The 23558-nt window shown below is 35.2% G+C and overlaps 1 protein-coding gene across 1 annotated transcript in view; it reads left to right on the top strand.

Moving 5' to 3' along the window:
• Positions 1–23558, top strand: part of SEMA3C (semaphorin 3C) — a 179697-nt gene that overhangs the window by 132599 nt on the left and 23540 nt on the right. Inside the window, exon 12 of the mRNA XM_065883655.1 lies at positions 20621–20709. Within this exon, the coding sequence (XP_065739727.1) occupies positions 20621–20709 (89 nt within the window). The remainder of the gene's footprint in view (positions 1–20620; positions 20710–23558) is intronic.

Genomic DNA, 23558 nt, shown 5'->3' with positions numbered 1-23558 from the left:
TAAAAGGGGAGATCGACAGTAACACAATCATAGTAGGGGGCTTTAACACACCACTTTCACAATGGACAGATCATCCAAATAAAAATAAATGAGTAAACACAAGAATTACATGATACATTAAACAAGATGGACTTAATTGATATTTATTGAACATTCCATCCAAAAACAACAGAATACACTTTCTTCTCAAGTGCTCATGGAACATTCTCCAGGATAGATCATATCCTGGGTCACAAATCAAGCCTTGGTAAATTTAAGAAAATTGAAATCATATCAAGTATCTTTCTGACCACAATGCTATGAGACTAGATATCAATTACAGGAAAATATCTGTAAAAACTACAAACACATGGAGGCTAAACAATACACTACTAAATAACCAAGAGATCCCTGAGGAAATCAAAGAGGAAATTAAAAAACACCTAGAAAAAAATGACAATGAAAACACGATGACCCAAAACCTATGGGAAGCAGCAAAAGCAGTTCTAAGAAGGAAGTTTATAGCAATACAGTCCTACCTCAAGAAACAAGAAAAATCTCAAATAAACCACCTCATATTACACCTAAAACAATTAGAGAAAGGAGAAGAAAAAAAAACCCAAAGTTAGCAGAAGGAAAAAAATCATAAAGATCAGATCAGAAATAAATGAAAAAAAATGAAGGAAACCATAGCAAAGATCAATAAAACTAAAAGCTGGTTCTTGAGAAGATAAAAAAAATTGATAAACCATTAGCCAGACTCATCAAGAAGAAGAAGGAGAAGACACAAATAAATAGAAATGAAATATAAATGAAAAAGGAGAAGTAACAACTGACACTGCAGAAATACAAAAGATCATGAGAGATTACTACAAGCAACTCTATACCAATAAAATGGACAACCTGGAAGAAATGGACAAATTCTTAGAAAAGCACTACCTTTCAAGACTGAACCCGGAAGAAATAGAAAATATAAACAGACCAATCACAAGCACTGATTTGAGATTGTGATTAAAAATCTTCCAACAAACAAAAGCCCAGGACCAGATGGCTACACAGGTGAATTCTATCAAACATTTAGAGAAGAGCTAACACCTATCCTTCTCAAACTCTACCAAAATATAGCAGAGGGAGGATTACTCCCAAACTCATTCTACAAGGCCACCATCACCCTGATACCAAAACCAGACAAGGATGTCACAAAGAAAGAAAACTACAGGCCAATATCACTGATGAACATAGATGCAAAAATCCTCAGCAAAGTATGGCAAACAGAATCCAGCAGTACATTTAAAGGATCCTACACCATGGTCAAGTGGGGTTTATCCCAGGAATGCAAGGATTCTTCAGTACATGCAAATCAATCAATGTGATACACCATATTAACAAGTTGAAGGATACAAACCATATGATCATCTCAACAGATGCAGAGAAAGCTTTCAACAGATTTCAACACCATTTATGATAAAAACCCTCCAGAAAGTAGGCATAGAGGGAGCTTACCTCAACATAATAAAGGCCATACATGACAAACCCACAGCCAACATCGTCCTCAATGGTGAAAAACTGAAACCATTTCCACTAAGATCAGGAAAAAGACAAGGTTGTCCACTCTCACCACTCTTATTCAACATAGTTTTGGAAGTTTTAGCCACAGCAATCAGAGAAGAAAAAGAAATAAAAAGAATCCAAATTGGAAAACAAGTAAAACTGTCGCTGTTGGTAGATGACATGGTACTATACATAAAGATGCTACCAGAAAACTACTAGAGCTAATCAATGAATTTGGTAAAGTAGCAGGATACAAAATTAATGCACAGAAATCTCTTGCATTTCTATACACTAATGATGAACAATGTGAAAGAGAAATTAAGGAAACACTCCCATTTACGATGGCAACAAAAAAAGTAAAATACCTAGGAATAAACCTAACACCTGTATGCAGAAAACTATAAGATGAGATGAAAGAAATTAAAGATGATACCAACAGATGGAGAAATATACCATGTTCTTGGATTGGAAGAATCAACATTGTGAAAATGACTATACTACCCAAAGCAATGTACAGATTCAGTGCAATCCCTATCAAAGTACCAATGGCATTTTTCACAGAACTAGAACAAAAAATTTCACAATTTGTATGGAAACATAAAAGACCCCAAATAGCCAAAGTGATATTGAGAAAGAAAAACGGAGCTGGAGGAATCAGACTCCCTGACTTCAGACTGTGCTGAAGTAATCAAGACAGTATGGTACTGGCACAAAAACAGAAATTTAGATCAATGGAACAGGATAGAAAGCCCAGAGATAAACCCACGCACATATGGTCACCTTATTTTTGATAAAGGAGGCAAGAATATGCCATGGAGAAAAGACAGCTTCTTCAATAAGTGGTGCTGGGAAAACTGGACAGCTACAAGTAAAAGAATGAAATTAGAACACTCCGTAACACCATACACAAAAATAAACTCAAAATGGATTAAAGACCTAAGTGTAAGGCCAGACACTATAAAACTGTTAGAGGAAAATGTAGGCAGAACACTCTATGACATAAATCACAGCAAGATCCTTTTTGACCCCCCTCCTAGAGAAATGGAAATAAAAACGAAAACAAACAGATGGGACCTAGTGAAACTTAAAAGCTTTTGCACAGCAAAGGAAACCATAAACAAGACGAAAAGACAACCCTCAGAATGGGAGAAAATATTTACAAATGAAGCAACTGACACAGGATTAATCTCCAAGCTTTACAAGCAGCTCATGCAGCTCAATATCAAAAAAACAAAAAACCCAATCCAGAAACGGGCAGAAGACCTAAATAGACATTTCTCCAAAGAAGGTATACAGATTGCCAACAAACACATGAAAGGATGCTCAACATCACTAATCATTAGAGAAATGCAACTCAAAACTACAATGAGGTATCACCTCACACCGGTTAGAATGGGCCTCATCAGAAAACCTACAAACAGCAAATGCTGGAGAGGGTGTGGAGAAAAGGGAAGCCTCCTGCACTGTTGATGGTAATGTGAATTGATACAGCCACTATGGAGAACAGTATGGAGGTTCCTTAAAAAACTAAAAATAGAGCTACCATATGACCCAGCAATCCCACTCCTGGGCATATACCCTGAGAAAACCATAATTCAAAACGAGTCATGTACCACAATATTCACTGCAGCTCAATAACCAGGACATGGAAGCAACCTAAATGTCCATCAACAGATGAATGGATAATGGCACATATATACAATGGAATATTACTCAGCCATAAAAAGAAACGAGATTGAGTTATTTGTAGTGAGGTGGATGGACCTAGAGTCTGTCATAGAGAGTGAAGTAAGTCAGAAAGAGAAAAACAAATACCGTATGCTAAAACATATATATGGAATCAAAAAAAAAAAAAAAAGAAAAACGGTTATGAAGAACCTAAGGGCAGGTCAACAATAAAGGCACAGACGTAGAGAATGGAGTTGAGGACACGGGGAGGGGGAAGGGTAAGCTGGGACGAAGTGAGAGAGTGGCATGGACTTATATACACTACCAAATGTAAAATAGATAGCTAGTGGGAAGCAGCCGCATAGCACAGGGAGATCAGCTAGGTGCTTTGTGTCTACCTAGAGGGGTGGGATAGGGTGGGTGGGAGGGAGACGCAAGAGGGCCGAATTATGGGGAGATATATATATATATATATATATATATATATACACCCATAGAGCTGATTCACTTTGTTATACAGCAGAAACTAACACACCATTAGTAAAGTAAAGCAATTATACTGCAATAAAGATGTTAAAAGAAAAAAAGAAAAGAAAAAACTTGTATCATTTTCAAAAACAGTATTTAGGTATTTAGGCAGTATTTAGGCATCTGTTTTTAATTGTAGTGGGAAGCTTCACTGATGCTTGCTTACAAAGCCACATAAGTCTCTTGAAGACTGTATCCTATTTGGAAAGTGCATGTTATGACAGTGCCTCTGCCAACAGCACCTTTCTGAATAGATGGTAACTCACTTAACCATTGAACCTTATCCTCATGGTTATATCAAACCACATTGTAATTTTTTTTTTTTTTCGGTATGCGGGGCTCTCACTGTTGTGGCCTCTCCCACCGCGGAGCACAGGCTCCGGACGCGCAGGCCCAGCGGCCATGGCTCACGGGCCCAGCTGCTCCTCCGCATGTGGGATCCTCCCGGACCGGGGCACGAACCCGTGTCCCCTGCATCGGCAGGCGAACTGTCAGCCACTGCGCCACCAGGGAAGCCCCACATTGTAATTTTTAAAAGTGATTTCTACTTTCGTGAAACTCTAACAAACAGTATATCATGATGAAATATTTTCTGCCTGAGTAGATCTTGGATTTCTGGTGAAATTTCTTCAGAAGACAGTTGTCTGTGCTTGTTTGCTGCTAAAAGTGAATAAAATAGCCTTTTCTGAAATAGAACTTAGGAGAAACACAGGTCACTGTTCCCAGGATTTCTTAGCTTTGTGTATCTCAATGTCTTAGGAAGGATATAATATGTCTTGGGTGTTGTCAAATCCCCAAGTACAAAATAGCCCTTTAATTGTTATAAATAAATAATTATGCTTCAATTATTCCCACAATGAAGCAAGCTTCTCTCATGTCTTCCCTTTTCTCTGGACCTTCATGGAGAATTTAAGGAAATTTGATGAAGACATTGGTTGTCAAAAAATTTGCCATAGGAAAAACATGTGACAGGTCATTGGAATGCAAATACGTATCTTGTAACTGTATCCACTTTGACTAGTATGAATGATTTGTAGTTCACAGAATCTCCATGGTAGTTATGTGGGCTCAATGCCCAATAACTGTTACAGTTAGTCCATTACAGTGTAGTACTCTGGCTGAGCTTGAGAGGCTGGTAATCTGTCTTTTCACCCTTCTAGGACTGCCTCATTAGTTTTTGTGTGCTGTCAGCTGACAAAATAAACAAACAAATAAATACATACATACCTACGTATGTACATATGTACATTTATAAGTAAAAAAATAGAAGGAAGGGAGGGAGGGAGGGAGGGAGGGGAGAAAGAAAAGTAAGCTTTGTCCTATCATCTTTTATTTCTTAGTTTGCATTATCAATGTCTAGTCTAGGGATCAGAAAACTACAACATGGGCCAGATCTAGCCCACTGCCCTCTGCAAGTATGGTCTGTAAACTAAGAATGTTTTGCATTTTTTAACGACTGTAAAAAAATTACAAGAAGAATGTTACATGAGCAGTGAAAATCATAAGATTTTTATATTTTAGTGCCCACAAATAAAGTTTTATTAGACCACAGCCACGTTCATTCATTTACATTTTGTCTGTGGCTACTTTTGTGCTACTACAGCAGAGTTGAGTAGTTGCCAGAGACTGCTTAGCCCAAAGAGCCTAAATTATTTATTATTTGGGTTTTTACAGAAAAAAATTGCTGACTCCTGTTTTATTTAATAATTATATAATTTTAGAAAAATTAAGACTTCTGAAAGAAGCTATTTTCTAATATGTAGCTATAATACAAGAATTTGTAATGTTGCTTCATATAAATACATCTTCTTTAATCTTGAGTAAAAAATGTCCTGCTATTCTATTAAAACTTAAACTAGAAACCAAGTTTACTTAATTATTTTCCCATTCATTCCTACTACTACATCCCCTAAAAAGGAGCACAGGTTAAAAAAAAATGTAATTTATAATCAGTGCTTTCTAAAATTTGGTATTATTTGTTGATATTCTGTAGCATTTTTGGTTTTTCATTTTTTTGTTTTTTAGTTTTTAGTATTTAGGGCGATGGGTATTTTTATGTTCCTTACTCTTTTTTTTTTTTTTTAATTTTAGGAAGGGCTATAAAACAGCAGGCAAGGGTTCTCATAGGATTAACATTTCTATTTTAACTTTGCCACCTACTGCTTATGTCCAGGCTATTTGTTCAAAGCCAACTATAATGCACAGTGAAGAGATTTTTGCCTGTTTTCCTTTTGCCTCTGGAGTTATGAAAATATTTAAGTGTCTAGGTCAATTTCAGACACGTTTTGTCAAATTTACATTTTTAGCACTAAATATGAATCAGAATGCCATGTGCTTTCTGATGAAAGAGTGGGAGTATCCTTGTGAATGGTTGTTAGAGGTTTAGGATGATTTAATGCCATTATGATTTTTTAATGTAAGCTCAATACGTGTGCTACTCTGTGAAAATTCTTATATAGTGTGTAGTGTTTCATGCTCTTCTTAACGTCTGTTTAACTGGACGAGTACTAAGTTGGACTGTAGGCTCCAATAAGTCCTTTGAAAGTGTGGAGTTTTGAAGTATGTGCCCACATATGTGACTCAAACCTTAATACGTTTGCCTTGCAGCATTACAGGTTAACTGCCTTCATAGTAACTAACAAGTTCTGGCAGTCACAGCTCTTGGAATGGCACACTTAATGAACTGCAGAGGCAGGCATTTTGATTTTTAAGGAACTCCCTAAATTACTCAAGATGTAAAATTTGATAGCTGGAACAGTACGTTTGACTTCAGAAAAGACTATACTGTCAGTTGGAAGCTGTGCATGAGTGTCACTCCTTTGCTTCGGAGTAAGGAACAAATCCCCTTATAAGTCACTGGTTTTTAATAACATTGTGGTTCACTGCTTTCCAAAGCAGAATCTGGAAACTTCTGAGAGTTTACCAAGGATTCTACAGGGATTTTCACAGCAGGAAATAGTAATAGAACAGAGTGGAGTGATGGCTGAATTGACAGGAGAAAGATGATAAATCATGGTGTGATGACTGCTTGATCATGTGGAAGAGTAGCAAAAGGGATATGTGAAGAGAAAAAAATGTAAGAGAGCCCATATGGTGATTGTTAATCCAGAGACAAATGTTCTCATTTAAATTTTACTTTAAAAAGACAATTTGTTAAAAATAAATATATGGATAATTGCTGAAAAAAAAGTTTTTTAAGCATAATTCTTTTCCTTTAAGCTACTCTTCAGAGATACATTCTTTTAAAGCTAGCATAAAATCTCACATAATTTTTATACAAATTTTAGTGTTGCTAGTTTGCCTGAATTACCCATTTACTTATTTAGTATGCTATTTATTATGCAAATAAGTATACTTTTTCAAGTTTCTGAAATATTTTATTACTATTATAGTGATGCTAATTAAAGTTATTTACAGTGCATATCTTTTTCCACATGTTATTGAATCACCTCCAGCCCTTATAGCTACCCATTAAAGAACTGTGAGAATGTAGACTCCATAGAGAGCAAGGATATTTGTCTGATTTATTCATTGGTATATCCTCAGTACCTAGAATAGTGCATCACTCAAAGTTGTCACTCAATAGATATTATTTGAATGAATGAGTGAATGAGTTGCACTTATCCTCCATCGTGTTTGACAGAAGCTCAGATAAGTGAAGATCACATAGATATTGAGGGTATGATACAACCAGAATATCACCTCTTGCTGTCTGATTTCACATCCTGAGCATTTACCCTCTTCAAGTTAATTACCTCATCTACCATCACCACTTTACATATTTTCCTTTTATGAAGTTAAGGTAATTTAATTTATATTGTCTCATTTTACTATGAATTAAATGTTTCATCCACATATGTCAAGAAGATATTGCTGATGCGTTGACATTCAACATTAGCATCAGCATTGCTTTGTTTGAGTGACATCACTCGCTTTTGCCCATCCACATGCTGTCACCACATCTTACATGTGAACGAGATACCTCTCAAGGTGACAGAAAAGACTTGGAACAGACTGGATTTGTATGTGAATTAACCAATTAACCTGTGATTCTGATATCTTTTTATGTCAGTTGCCATATATTTAGGAGTGAAGGAGGTAATACTTTGGGGGGAGAGTAGAGTACAGAAATGGAATAGTATTTCATCTTACTTTTTGATATATCACTAAATCTTTGTGTGTTTTAAAACTTGTTTTGAAATGGGGCTTATATCTGTGTCCAAAATGTCTTATGCACTCACCAAAACACATATATCTAATTTGCAGGTTTCTATTTACTTAAAATAGATTTTGCATATTCAGTAGATAGATATGGAGGATTTCAGAATATCACACAAGGAGATAGTGCCTCTCAGCAGTAGAGCTGGCAACAATATGCTCTTTATCACTGGTTCTTTTACTATTTAATCACTAATATAAAACAACTACAGTCAAACCTAATCCGTATGTTGCCTTCATTTAACCCCTTACTCTTATATGAATGTAAGGAAATTTTCTAGCCTAAAGACATTAATTTATGAAGTCTTCTGTCTGCATCTTAAGAAGAAATAACCACACTCTGTTCTTGTTCTTGATGCGCTGCCAAGCTTCGCTGAAGCAGACTTGGCAGCCTTTGTCCCCAGGAGAAAATCTCACAGCCCACTACCCAGCCAGGCCAGGCCCTCTCTATGTGACTACCCAAAGGAGGTGCATAGCCAGGTGTCAGTTGTGAGGGTGGTCTTTGTGGGAAGCCAGTTTTTTTAAAAAAAAGTTTTATGGAACTGAGAAAAGTTCAAATGGTCAAAAATGGAAAGAAAGGTTTCATTGTAGAATATGAAGTGTAGTGTGAATTGAACCAAAAAGATTTGAAACTGGATTTTCTGAGGTAAGTCATAAATGTTTTATTTAGTTTAGAGTCATAAATGTTTTACTTAGTTGTATGCTTATTTTTCTCTTCACTTATGTGGTAAGCAGAATAAGAGTCCCCCAAAGTTCTAATCCCTGGATCATGGTCTCTCTGCTCAGGGTCCCACAAAGCTGCAGTCAAAGTGTAAACCAGACTGCATTCCTTTCTGGAGTTTAAATTCTCTTCCAAACTCGCATGGTTTTGGGAAAAATTAAGTTCCTTCCTGATGCAAGAATGAGACACTGCAGTTCCCTGCCATTGGCCATTCAAAACATGATTGTTTGCTCCTTCAGTCTGGTAACACGGCGTCTCATACAATGGAGCATAATCACGGGATTGACATACCATCAATTTAGCATTATTCTTTGGCCTAGAAGCAAATCACACAACCACTTGCACTCAAGGGGAGAAGTTATACAAGGGCATGACTTAGTAGGGTTCACCTTAGTGTAGGTCAGTCACTGCCCAGATACACTTAAATAGATCTGTTTGGTATTGGTGGGGAGGATACATTACAGACTGAGGAAAGAAGGCCAGTTAGGAGACTTTTGTTTTTTATAGACAAGAATTGATGAGAGCCTAAATTAAAACAGGTATTAGAAGTCAGAGATTGAGAGAGATTATCAAGAGATATTTAGGAAGAGGAAAGGACCTGATGATAACAAATTGATGAGGGAAGGGTAGGCAGATGAAGAAAAGTGTCTAAAGTGTTTTGTAGATTTATGGTCTGGCAAAGGGGTGAAAAGAAGTACCATTCACTGATCAAGGGAATATAGAATCAGCAAGCAGATTTGGGAAGTAACAAATTCCTTCTGAAGAGCACACCTGTCTTCTCCTATGACCTGTTATGATTAGAAGCTGAATTTACCACCTAAAATACACTATCTCATTAAAACCTCATAGCATCCCAATGAGGTGGAATCATTATTCCCATTTTACAACTGTGTAAACTGAGCTTATGTTCGTGAAGCTATTAGAAACTAATTAAATTCCAACCCAGGTCTGTCTCACACTGAGTTAAAGATTTTGTGTACCATTCAGATGGATAAGTAAAAGAGGGTGTTGTTGTAGATACACTTCAGCAGAGAGGGCTGTGCTAGAGATGTAGATATAGGAGTCATTAGCAATGTAGGTGTTAGCTGAATCCATGACAATTCTTGAGGTCAGTCTAGGAACTATACAGATAAGGATTTAACTCTGGGGAGCTCATTTACACGGTAGGAAAATAGAGAGTATTTACCAAGAAAATGGAGAAAAAGTGACCATGAAAGTAACAGGAGAATAAGAGAAAATAATATGGTGATCTGGAGAGAAGAGAATAGCAGGCAGGAAAGAAGCCGTGGTCGAGATCATCAGATGTAGCACAGTTATGTCTGACTGCCCTTGCAATACGTTCCTTTCCTCATTAGCCTGTCTTCTTGAAGACCAGAGAAGTTTGAGAGGAAACAACCATTCCAGTGGAAAGAATGAGTTGTGAACAGGAGGCAGTAAGAAGGCGTTAGCATGAGCAAGTCCATGGTGGATTAAGAGATGACTAAATGAAGAGGGGAAAGCTCCTCTTTACCCAAGCACCCAGAAACATAGGTAAATGTTCCAAATCAGCTTTTGTATGTGCTTTAATTTTTGCAAATTAATGCAGAACAGCCTATCTTATGGTAAAAATGGTGCAGAAAATAAATTATTTAATGACCATAAAATTCATTAATCTCAGATGAGTAATTCTTTCCCCAAATGATAAAGGATTAAGTAGAAAGAGTTAGCTCCAGTTTTGCCTCTTTGGAAATTTAGTTATTTCATAGTGTAGAATCAGTAAAACTTTACATAGGACATGCACCTGCATGTAAGTCTGTTTAACTTGAGATGTAAATAAAGCATTCATGATATAATGCAGTGAAGGATAATGAGACATGATATGTACCTTTTGGTAATTTACAAAATCCTAAAACATTAATTTTAGTGATTCCTGAGGCCCTATTTGAGTATTATTTTTAGCTGTATCACCAGGAAATAACTACAGTAAACCATATGCTGATGGATTATCCCTTGGTCTAATACTGTTAGATATTTTTCAAAATCATTACAGGAAAAATTAGCTTCTAGAACCAGAACTTATTACATTGTAACTTAATTAAACACATTTTGATACATTAGATATTTTTCATGAGGACAGAAACCTTAGTTGAATAAATAATTAAGTCAACTTTTTAAAATGGCACATTTTGCTGGATTCTGATTTTTTGGTAAGTCCCAACTAAGTCAAGGCTTATAATTTAGTCACTCCTTATAAAATTGCCAGTTTAGTAAGATTGTTGGCCTTAAAATTTTGCCCCAGAAGTCTACTTCTCGATTAGTTTATCTAGATATGTAACTCCCAAACTTTCTACAGCAGTAATGGATACAAGCGTGTGTGTGCTTACCTGTAAAATCCTAGGTCCAGTGTGAAATGGGAAATCCAGTGTGTAATGGGAAATTAAAATTTCCAGAGATATTCTCATAATGATCAATTCTAACTTTGTTTAGGATTTCTCCAAAACCTTGTTAAAAACAGAATAACTTGTTAGAATAGTTATAATAAGTTATTCTTGGATAAATTCTAGGCTAAGGGTTAGGGAACATGCTTTAACTTCAAAGGACGTATGTTTAAATTCTGCTCTGTGTCATCTACCAGTTATATGACCTGAGCAAATTATATAACATCTCTAAGCCTGGTTTTCTTAACTGTACCTACTTTATGGATGTATTTTAAAGATTGAATGAGATGATGTGTATAAAACCTTGAATGTACTGCCTAGAAATTAGTAAGCACTCAACAGGTACATATACACAAGTATCTGTACAGTAGATATATATTTATTGACATCAATCATACATATCTATGAATATAAATATGCATATATATAAGTATATTTGTGCATACATAAATATTTTTGAATTTCTATTGCAAATCCTGATACTATTCTATTCACCAAAAATAAGCAGTGAAAAAAATACACAAGTGTCTCACCTTTTATAAAGTTCATATTCTTGTGGGAGGAAACAGGCAATGAATAATATGTGCATAATTATTTTACAGCACTACTTAAATTTGAGTACACTGTATTAGGAAAAGCAGAAAGGAAACAAAACCTTTAATGACAGACCATAGATGAATTTGCCTTTAATAAATGAGAGGCATTTCTTCTGTTTGGAAATTATAGATAAAAGTAAAGCGCTGGTATATAAGAACAGTAAGTAATTTATGTAACAGGTAAAGTTACATAAACAGGACAATGAGGAATGACAATTTCAGAACACTAAGAGAAAAATTATAATCTCTGTAGAGTTTACAAAGAAGGTTCACATAGACTTTTGCCTTTGATCTTGAGCAGCCTTGTCAGGTATGTAAAGCAAATACTATATCCACATTTTATAGAGAAATAAAAAGGCTTACAGGAGGCAGATTTGCTCAAGTTTACACCATTTTCCAGTATAAAACCAGAATGGATAAGAATAGAGGACGCTATTGTAGGTTTGGGGAAATAGGTATTTTTTTTTCAGTAGTGGTGTGGGAACTGCCATTCACTGGGCTGTTAATAAGCAATGCTTATCTACTCCTGAGAGCTAACTGCAAAAAGAGAACCGTCATAGAGCGCAGTTACAAGTGTACTCAGCGTTCAGCATATGGTGAAACAGTACTAATTTGTTGTATTCCTTCTAATGTAACTGTTGTTGGGCAGACTCAATAGCAGTGTCCTGAATCATACAGTAGCTTTAGTTTACTTCTGAATACTTACATTCTACTTTATCTTTTTAGTAATAACCAGAACATTATTTCGATCTATAGCTTTACTTAATTATATCTCTTAAATTATTATTTTTTATTGCGTGAGCTAAATGTTTTTTAATCAAGGAAATAGATGAACAAAAAAAAGAAAAAGAAAAAGAAAAGAAAAAACAATCCTAGTTTGTATTCTGTAATTTGAAACCAAGTGTATTTCAGCATTAAGAAGTATGTGAATAGGACAAGGTAATGTGTACATATATATTAGATAAAATGGCTTGTAGAACCTTGGATCACAGTGAAATGCACAGTACTATTTCTACAGTGAAACATAGAAATCTTCAAACCAAGTATAATAAATAAAGACCATAAATAGCCTTAAGTAAGTGCAGGTCAAATTTTGTGACCAAAGGAGTTCAAGTCAGGGCAGATTTTACCACCAAAGCACTTTAAAAAAAAAAAACTTTTGAAATTTAGAGTTGCAGAAAAAAGATTATAAGCCCATATTAAAAATTTAGTGTAACCCACTACTTATACAGAGGGATTATACTATATATACACTAATTATTTTTTTACCCTGTAAGATATCACAAATAGCTCTGCTTGGCATATTTGGGAGAGAAGAGAGGGATATCTTATTTTACTGTCACTTAAGATTCTCATAAATATTATTACTTACATTTTGTTACAGATTTATTGGTTCACAAAACTGAAAAACACAATTGTAGAGTGGTTTTACATGTTGTTTGACCAGGACCCCAGCTTCTTTCTTTGGAGTTTTTGGCTCTGTCCTCCTTAGCAAGGAGCAGAGATCAGCTTTGTTCTTAGGTTAACTTTTCTCATGTTTACAAATGGCTGCAGAAGTTCCAAAACATATCTACAAACCAATCAGCCCTAATGGAAAGAGGTCATATCTGATTCTCTTTATTCTTCCTATAAACCTGTTTCTATTTTGTATTATTTCCATTGACTAAAAGACATCCCTTAGCATTTCTTCAAATGAAGGAGGTCTGCAGGCAACAAAATTTCCCAGCTTTTATTTATCTAAAAAATGATTGATTTCATCTTACTATTTAAAGAATATTTTCAGTGGGTATAAGATTATGGGTTAACTCTTTTTTTCTTTCAGTATTTAAAAAAAGGTCACTCCATTATCTTCTGGCTCCCTTGTTTGTAATAAAAAGTCAGCAATAATTATATTCCTTGTTCTCATGACATAATGTGTATTTTTCTCTGGCTGCTTTCAAAGTTTTCTTTCTATAAGTTTTGTTTTCAGCGATTTAAATATAATGTGCCTGTGCGTGGCTCTTTTTATATCTATTTAGCTAGGGTCTCACAGAATTCCTAGGTCTGCAACATATTATTTTTCACTAAATTTGGGAAATTTTCAGCCATTATTTCTTCATATAGTTTTTTTCTTCCCCAGTCTCTCCTTATTCTCCTTTCAGAACTCTAATTACACATATATTAGACCATTTAGTAATGTCAGCCATGCCCAAAAGACTCTGTTTATCTTCAATTTTTTTCTCTATGTTCTTGCAACTGGATAATTTCTATTGATCTGGCTTCAAGTTCACTGATTTTCTTCTTTCAACCCCAATCTGCTATTGTCTATAAAATTGACCTTTTATCTTAGTTATTATAGTTTAGTTCTAAGATATCCATTTGACTTTTTATAGTTTTTATTTCTTTGCTGAATTTTTCTTGTCTGTTCATTTGTTAAGACCATAACTTATTTTCATTTCTGATTTCCTTTTAATTTTTTGAACATAGTTATAATAGCTATAATAGCTGCTTTAAAGTTTCTGCTTGCTAAGTTCAACATCTTGGATATTTTTAACTTCTTTTTCTTCCCGAAGACTAACCACTCATGTATTCATTCCTCTTCTCTCCCTCTCTCTCTCTCTCCCCACATACAATAATTTTTGTTGCTGTTGATACTGGACATTGTAGATAATAACTTGCCTTTAGGTTCAAGAAGTCAATTATTAGTTGATCACCTTGAATTTGTTTAGACTTGCGTTACTCTCTGTTAAAATTCTCATGCTCAAGCATTATAATTTAGCAGGACTCAAACTCCAAACTCTCTCCCTTGTAACTCTTGTCAGATCTTGGTTACAAGTTGTGTTAGGGCAGACCTAACGTAGTTCTTAACTCTAGAATGTGGCGCTTACTCTTATAGGGTCAACCTTCTTGTGTCAGCTGGATGTCAGGATTTTTAACAAGGTATTAATGCAATCTGTCTACTCTAATAGAGCCAGAGCTCCAATTAAACCAGGATTGCTCTTCTCCAGAGCTGCTGCACCCATAATTTGTCTGTTCCATACTCCTAATAGGAGTTGCAATCTGTTAAGCTTTGGGAGTGTCATCCTGCAAATGTATAGCCCAGGAATTAGCCATAGACCCACAGGGGATTTTCACATGGCCTTCTAGAACCCGTTTTCTGGACACCTCCCTTTCTCTGATACCATGTGCCAGAGAATTAATTTGCTTCTGCTGCCCTAAATTCTCATACCTGCCTTCTCATCGCAGTGGGACTACTCTGCACTACTTGGACACCTGCTCTCTGCACCTCTGTTGAGAAATTGTTCCCAGGCAGAAAGTGGGGTAATCATGAAGACCACCTTGTGAATTTTTTTCTTCTTTTAGTCTTGTACTGTCTGTTATCCATTACCTAGAAAGAATTGTCTCATATAACTCATCCAGTTTTATAGTTGTTTCTTACAAAAAGGATATTCTAGTATCAGTTACTGCATCATGACCAACTGCCATATTGCCCTCCAGAAAGATTTTTCAGAATGCATTTCTACCAAACGTGTATGAAAATATCTATTTCTTTATATCCATACCAGCTCTAGGTTTAACATTATTTTAATGTTTGGAGATTAAGTGGGTATTTTTGTAATTTCATATGTATATGTATATACACTTTTTAGATATATATACTTTTTCATACATGTGCACTTTTACATACAAATCATATACAGTATGATTTTCAAAATATCTGAAACTTTTTATTATAATTTTACTTGGGGACACTCCCAGAATATTTTAGTACATTCCAGATAAGTCATTAATTTTATATATTCAGAGAAAATATGTTATTTTAGCTGAACTTAGGCAGAAAAAAATTAAAAATCAATAGATATTTTAAAATGAATTTAGTAGCTTTTTCAGTACATGTTCATCTTTTGTGATTTTCAAATGTTTTAACAGATATATATTTATTTTGTAAAGCTTATTTAAAATTAGCACTTTTTTTTTTTTGCGGTACGTGGGCCTCTCACCGTTGTGGCCTCTCCCGCCGCGGAGCACAGTCTCCGGACGCGCAAGCTCAGCGGCCATGGCTCACAGACCTAGCCGCTCCGCAGCATGTGGGATCTTCCCGGACCGGGGCACGAACCCGCGTCCCCTGCATCGGCAGGCAGACTCTCAACCACTGCACCACCAGGGAAGCCCTAAAATTAGCACTTTTAAAAATTATAAATCTGTGATCTGACGTGGGAATCAACATCAAAATTTTTTGGAAACTCCCTAATTTTTTTAATGAGGTGGACTGAACACAACCCTTTGAGAAACTATTTGTATAATAGAACATGGTATCTAAAAGAGCATGGGTGGTAGGTGCTTGGGAGTCAAATGAAATTAATGGTATCAGCAAATAAACTTGAAAGTCACTGAATACTATATTTTCCTCACAATGTGGAAAAGTATTTTATAGTTCTGAAAGGTTCTGTAGTAAAGAGAAAAGAAACCTATTTAACTTAGGTTAATCTAGTACTATCCAAATTTATTCAACCCTACCAACTTTTTTTTTTTTTTCCCTACAAACTTTTTAACATTATCACACTCAGGGAGAGGCTGAATAGATAGCATTTGTTGATACTGTCTTTCCAAGGACCTCCCTTCAAATAGAGATACTTGAGATGCCTTTGATGACCAACTTGGGCTCTAACTGCCCAAGGGCTGAAGCTGCAGGTGTCAACATCACAGCATTTAGATAACCTATTGAGTGTGAAAAGCTCTGCTAAGTGTGAGAAATTGTGCTAAATGACCTAGTTTAGAAATATATATACATATACATATGTACTATATATATATATAGTAAGGGGGGTCATACATGAATAGAATTGCCACCTCTTAAAGGTGTATTCAGTAAACTACTAATAAAGATTTTATAAACTTAAGATTCAGTTTTATTCTCAAATTTTAAAAAATATTATTAAAAGAATGTAGCAGCAGTTTGATAAAATAACAGGAAAAAGAAATCTATTATGAATATATATTTTAACTAACATGAACTAAAGCAGCCAATTGGTAAGGTCTAATTATAGAAACTAACAATGTAAGGTATCTAGTCATTTCATTCTTCCCTATATTGTCTATAAAGCTTTCATTTGCCAAGCAGAGCTTTTGCAGTTCTTTTTTGGCTTTATAATATATTTCTTAATTTTAATAAACAAATTGGTGCAGAAAACTATAATTAAAAAAGTATTGTTATTTAACAAATATAGTGATTTTATCTTAGATAATACTAATTTTAATTAATAAACACTAGAACTGATTTTCCTGCAATAATTAACCTCTGAAGTCATGCAAAGGGCTGCTTAGGTTGACATTTAGAGACACTATAGTGAAGATTGAGAAAAAGGAGGAAACAGTTAAGTATATGACTTTGGAATTTGTATGTTTGTCTTTACTAAATTGAATGAGGTCCCTCCTTAGCTGGTACAAATTGCTAGCTTTAATTACCAACACCTAGAATAAGATTGGCTACGTAATTTGCAGGGCCTTCTACAAAATGAAAATTCATGGCTTCTTGTTTAAAATTATTAAGAATTTCAAGGAGGTGACAACAGAGCATTAAACTAAATATGAACCCTTCTGACCACAGAAATATGTGTGACTGAACAAGTCTAACACCCATGAAGCCAACCCTGACTAGAATATTTTTAAAGAATAACAACCAGGGGTAAGGGACTGACTAAATCTGATTAAGGAGGCAGTGTTCTCCCAAATCCCCAGGCAGCCAGAAGCCCAAGGGCAAGCAGACCGCTTGGCAGAGCAGTTTCTAGGGAAACCTCTAAAGACTAGTTTAGAGACTCAGTAGACAGATACACATACACTGTTCAAATAACCTGCAGGTAATGAGTTATGTTTCATCACTTGTTTATACTGTGATATAAATGCAAGCTGTTCTCTCATCTGGAGACAGTGGTAAGGTTTAAGGATAGTATTGCTATGATCTGTTGTACTAGAAAGAAAAAGAGCACCTAGATGTTATAAAATATATAATACAGGAAAGAAGTTTGGGGAATTTTCTTTAAAGATTCAATGAAGTAGAAGAAAATTAAGAGCACTAATATGGGTTGGTGAGTCTACTATGCCATCGTTGTATATCAGTTTACATTATGCAAATCACTTGTAAGATGTGTCTTGCTTGATTCATGTCACAATGCTTTAATGTATTCAAGGCATGCCTATTATGTATATCTCATAGATAAGAAAATTGGGGTTCAGAAAAAATAGTGACTCCAATAATGTCAAAAGTTTAGTAAGTGTTCGAGCTACAAATGAAAAATAATTTGCACTTATTGAGGGTACTATGCACTAGACATCATACTAAGCAATTTGCATGTATTCTTCATTTAGATTTATTAGAACTCTTTCAACTGAAAGTGACCGTACGCTTTACTTAAACTAGTTAAAGAATAATAATTTTTTTTGTGTGTTCAACTGAGAAATGCAGGAGGCAGCCTCAGATATAGCTGAATTTGTGCTAATTGGATGTTTTCAGGAATTTATCTTACCAACTTTCAGCTCTGCCTTCCTCTTTATTCTCAAATGGAGTCTGTGCATGTGGTAGCAGGGATGGCCTCAGCACCTCCAAATTTACAAGTCTTTAACAGTCCTGATCTCAGAAAGAAAGAGGCTCCCACCTATCTAATTCCCAAGGAGGGCTAGGCCCTGACTTGTTTCTACGCCCACTCCTGCATGAATCATAGGGGCAAAGAGATGTTCTAATTGCACAGGCCTAAGTCATGGCATCTCCCTGGGGCTGAAAGAGAGATACTCCACTCCTTAACCATGTAGACTGAGAATGAGAGAGGTGTTGTTTCCAAAAGATGTCTCAGGGTGTTATTACCAAGAAAGGGGAAGTGATTCTAGGTAGACCTTAGTAACAGATATCCATTACAAAAGTTATAATTATTATTTACATTTGCACACAAGCAAACTGTAACTATATTGTAGGCAAGGTGCTTTTCCCAAGGAAATATAAGCTATATCCCAATTCTGCAGATCAAAAGCAAAAAGAATTTATGCTGCATATATTCAAGGAATGCCATTCTCACTACCGCCAGAAGGAAGGTATTTGATAACTATATATATTATCATCTTCAGGCTAAAGGGTTCAGAGATGGCTTTATGTAGACATAAGTAATTGGGAATTTTATGGACATTCCGGAATGCATATTTTTCAATGACTAACATTTATGGGAACACACTATTCAAAAAACCATAAAAAAAAACCCTGTAAATTCTAGACTGTGAACTCTTGAGTGCCATGCCCTTTTATCTTTGCATTCATACTGGTGATAGTGCCTGACATACTGAAGGTACTCAGTAATTTCTTGTTGAACCAATTAGTAAAAATGGGTGGAAGACAACCCAAGTCCTTTTATTTACTTAGTAGTGAATGGTTCATCCCAAGGATACCTCAAAAGTATTTTCTATATATGGAACTGAGGTTTTGTATGTTTAGAAAAGAAACCAAAGGTGTCTACCATGACTGCATTTTGAGAGAAATTTTCCCATTAACATGGGCCAATTTAAGGGGCAACCGTGGGTGATATATATATTGGCTCCTTCCTGGTGCCATAACTGATTGAAATGACCCATTAGCACTTGACAACTGATCTATCCACCAAGCCACAGTTTACAGTGTGCCTTCATCATGACTAGATTGGACCAAATTAAATCTGCCTCTTGAGAATCTGAACTGGAGATTGTGGGAGTCTGGCAGTTTGTAAGAGGAGCAGAAATATAAAGACATCTAGAGTAGAGCCTTGTAAATGTGTACACTACAGTTGGAATCTCTGTTTATGAGGGTCCAAGTGTTAGAGATCCTGACCAATCACCTAAGTCGTTGATCAACTAGAACTCCTGCTGTGTCTTTTAAATAGTCCCCTCAGGGCTTCCCTGGTGGCACAGTGGTCGAGAGTCCTCCTGCCGATGCAGGGAACACGGGTTCGTGCCCCGGTCCGGGAAGATCCCACATGCTGCGGAGCGGCTGGGCCCGTGAGCCATGGCCGCTGAGCCTGCGCGTCCGGAGCCTGTGCTCCGCAACGGGAGAGGCCACAACAGTGAGAAGCCCGTGTACCGCAAAAAAAAAAAAAAAAAAAAATCTTGACATAAGTAACATTTTCTATATATAATACATTTATTTGGGCGTCTCTGTTTTTGGCAATCTATAATTGAGAAATACAAGTAGGTTTTTTATTTGCTTAAGTTTATTCGACTCATGTAATTTTGAAATTTTCCCTATATTTTAAAAATACCCAAAGAAACATTCCCAACTGATAAAGATAATTGTGAAAATTATAGAATTATTCTATGAATAGGTGTCCACATCTGAAATAAAGCCATAGCTATGTTTCTGCTTTGAAAATTATTTTGAATTGTGAGTGAAATATTTTACCGTGTCTAAAATCTCTCACCGCTACAGGTCAAATGTCAATTTCTAGTACTAATGATTTATAATAAAATTATTATAAAAACTCATTCATAGTAATTTTTTCTCCGATATTCAAATCATTATGTGTCAATTTTAACAAAAATATGAGAGTGTCACTTTATAATGTTGGTTAGGAGGAGTAATATTCTTAAGGGCCAAACTTAAAGTTATGTATTACTATTTCAAGAATACACACTTGGTTCAGAAACAGAACTTTGAACTTCAAAAGACATTTGGACATTCCCTTCTTCTCTCATAATTATGACTATACCAAATATGTGCAAAATATAAGGTGTTCCTATTAATTCCTTTTGAATTTTACATAATCTCAATTTAAACATATGAGATTTATAATGAAATCAGAGTACTGCAAATGGTAATAGCTCAATGTATGTAATCTCTTTTTTGATGACTAAGTAATTACATAAACAATATTCTAAATTCTAAGCCAGTAGTAGTCTTATGTCTAAATATCTTTGTTTCCTACATCTCATTGTTTCTTTCTCTGATTTAGATCGAGGTACTGTGCAGAAGGTTGTTGTTCTTCCTTCTAACAGCTCTGCCAGCGGTGAGCTCATTCTGGAGGAGTTGGAAGTCTTTAAGGTTTGAACATCTATTCTATTAGCCCCAGCACACGCATGATAAATGCAACTCTTTAATCTTACAATCACTTGGGGAGGGGAAAAAATTGATAAAAGATCAAATAAATGAATGTTATAAATTTTTGAATGTAGGAAACACCAGATAAAATGAGAAATAACAAATATTCTTCTGAAGTAATTTTTAACATTTTAAGTTATCTTAGCATAAAAGAATTAGTTTTTTAGCTATCATCACAACTTGAAGAATTTTGGTCATCATTATTTTTAAAAAATGAGTTCTTGTGGTCAAGGTCTAGAAGATTTGCCATGGAAGGGCTTTTATCATTTGCTTCACAAGCCACCGAGACCCAAATTCTTCCACATTATTGATTGTTAGATAAACTTTCTCATATTTTTTTAGCCAGGAACTTCAAGAAAAACTGCTGTTTTCTCTTATTTTATTGCTCTCAACTCAAATGTCACTCTAGTTAAATAAAACAAATGTTGTCTCTTAAAACTTCATGTTCTGTCTGAAATTGAGATTGCATTGTATTACTCTCTTTGTCCTTGAATTTGGGATAAAAAGAAAAAAGAAAAAGAAAACACAACAAAAAACAGGCACATAGAAGAAAATTCAGTCCTGTAAGATGTAACCTACTGAGGGCAGAGTGCCAATTCTTTATGTGTCTGTGAGCCTGGAGAGCTGGTACATTATGTCCTGCAAGCCCTTCTCTCCTTAAAGTATAGGTCATTGCAGTTTATGTGGTCCCTCTTACCTGATTTGGAAAGATGGGTAAAGCACAGCCAGAGGATTTCAAAGAAACTTTGGTATGGAATCAATCCTACATCAAACTTCTATTTCCAACTAAACCAATTAAGAAACAATGGCCAAGGACACCAAAAGACCAGAGTCAGCCTATACTGGAGTAAAAATAGCACTTCAAAGCCCCTGGGAGCAGACTATTGCTAGTCCAGTAAGTTGCCTTGCTTTGTTGAGTGGACTCAGAATGTATTAACTTAATATATATTCCCCCAGTCACTAAAAATATTGGATTTATAAGCACATAAGTGATCAAGATACAGTGATATTAGGTTTTACTAATACATTTTAAATATGAAGAACTATTTTAAAAAATCAAATCAAATACAGAAACTGAGGAATTCTGGCAATTTCCCAATATGTTATTAAGGTTACAATTTTTAATGCTAGACTAACTTTGGCAGAAGGTTCCTTGTGGTTAGTGCATTAAAATTATGCTCATAAAATATTAACTATGTGCATTTAAGTGCCTTTTCTATGCCTTGCTTTGTAAAGAAATTGTTTGTTTCATTGGATTAACCAAAACTGCATTTTACATATAAAATATATATAATATATTTCTTCTCATTCAATTCAATAGGGACAACTTGGATGGCCAAAATAATATAAAGTACCTTATTCAGTAGTTTTCTTGAAAATAGCAAAAAGGCCGTATTGCAGCACTCCATTTTTAATTGTGAAATATATTTTTTTGATAATAAGAAACATTAATTAAGTGAGTTTGACACAAACATTAATTGAGTTTGATAATAAGGAAACATTAATTGAGTTTTACATGTGTTCTATGGAAAGGTCTTAGAAATGAGAGTTATTCTGATCATGTGCTAACTACTTATGAGTTATGCTGGTGTTATATCATAAAGAATAAACTCTCAGTGGAAGAATGGAGTCAGTCAAAATGCATGTTGGGGGACATCAACCCAAGAGAGACTAAAGAAGTTTGAGCTTCCTTCTGGATGCGTGTGCCAGTGATTGATATGGCTAAATTGAGAGAAACAGTTACCAAATACAGTTACTGTCTTCAGCGTGGTGTTTGTGTCACATTTTCTGAGGTGAGGTGAAAATAATTGGGTGTATATGATATACTGTGATGGGCACTTGAGGAAATAATACATTTAAACTGAAATAAATTCCTTAGCTAAGTGTTACACTGATATACTGCAGGAAACTCAATGTAAAAACCAGGCACTTTGTTTTTAAAGAGCACAGAACCATAATATATTTTTTAATCCTCTGTTCAGAATATTTTCTGAAAATATGTCCAACTTCCCTAAACTTAATTTGAATTGGAGGTACAACTATTAGTAGTTGCCTAGGTGGATGTAAATTGCAAAACTTGTTTTGTATGTGTGTATATTTCTGAATGAATGTCATGATCTGTTGCAACTGAGTATTTAAAGATATCACCATTTTCTTTTTAAAATGTTTGTAGGAACACACAACTCCAGAAAGTGAAATAATTATGGGCACAGTTGACTTTGACAGTGTGTTGCCACTTGACTTATTCAAGTAAAACTTCACACATCTTTATCAGGTTATCACGAGTCTAATTTTTAATCTTTAAAAGGAACTAATAATGTTTAAGAAGTAAAGTTAAGAATAGAGGAACTTTCAGAAAGGATGACTATTTCAGATAACTCTTAGGTTCTTTCACTAATTCACATTTATCAAAAGAGGACCTTACCTAACAATATTTCTTTGTATTCAACAAAGAGAATAAGTATGGCTCAGGCAAATACTTCTTGGCATAGCAACATTTGGCAGCTGAACAACAGTATCTTATGCAAAGTGCTGTGTTGAGGAGGGGTACCATTCCACAGCCCCCCACCCCAAGTACCCAGATCCAATCCTGAGTTATGCGCTGTGTTCGATATTCCAAGATACGGTTTTTTCAAGTCTCTGAAATTTCTCAAATTTTCATTTTTTTCTAATGACTATATTGATAGATGTGTTATAATTGCCACTTTTTAAAGTTTAGGCCTATTATTTGTGTAACAAATCTGTCCTTATTCCAAACAGAGGAAATGTACTTTATAGACAATTACTGCTAA

Source organism: Phocoena phocoena, chromosome 9, assembly GCF_963924675.1.
Source record: "Phocoena phocoena chromosome 9, mPhoPho1.1, whole genome shotgun sequence".
Lineage (NCBI taxonomy): Eukaryota > Metazoa > Chordata > Mammalia > Artiodactyla > Phocoenidae > Phocoena > Phocoena phocoena.
This window is presented reverse-complemented; position numbering and strand designations above follow the sequence as displayed.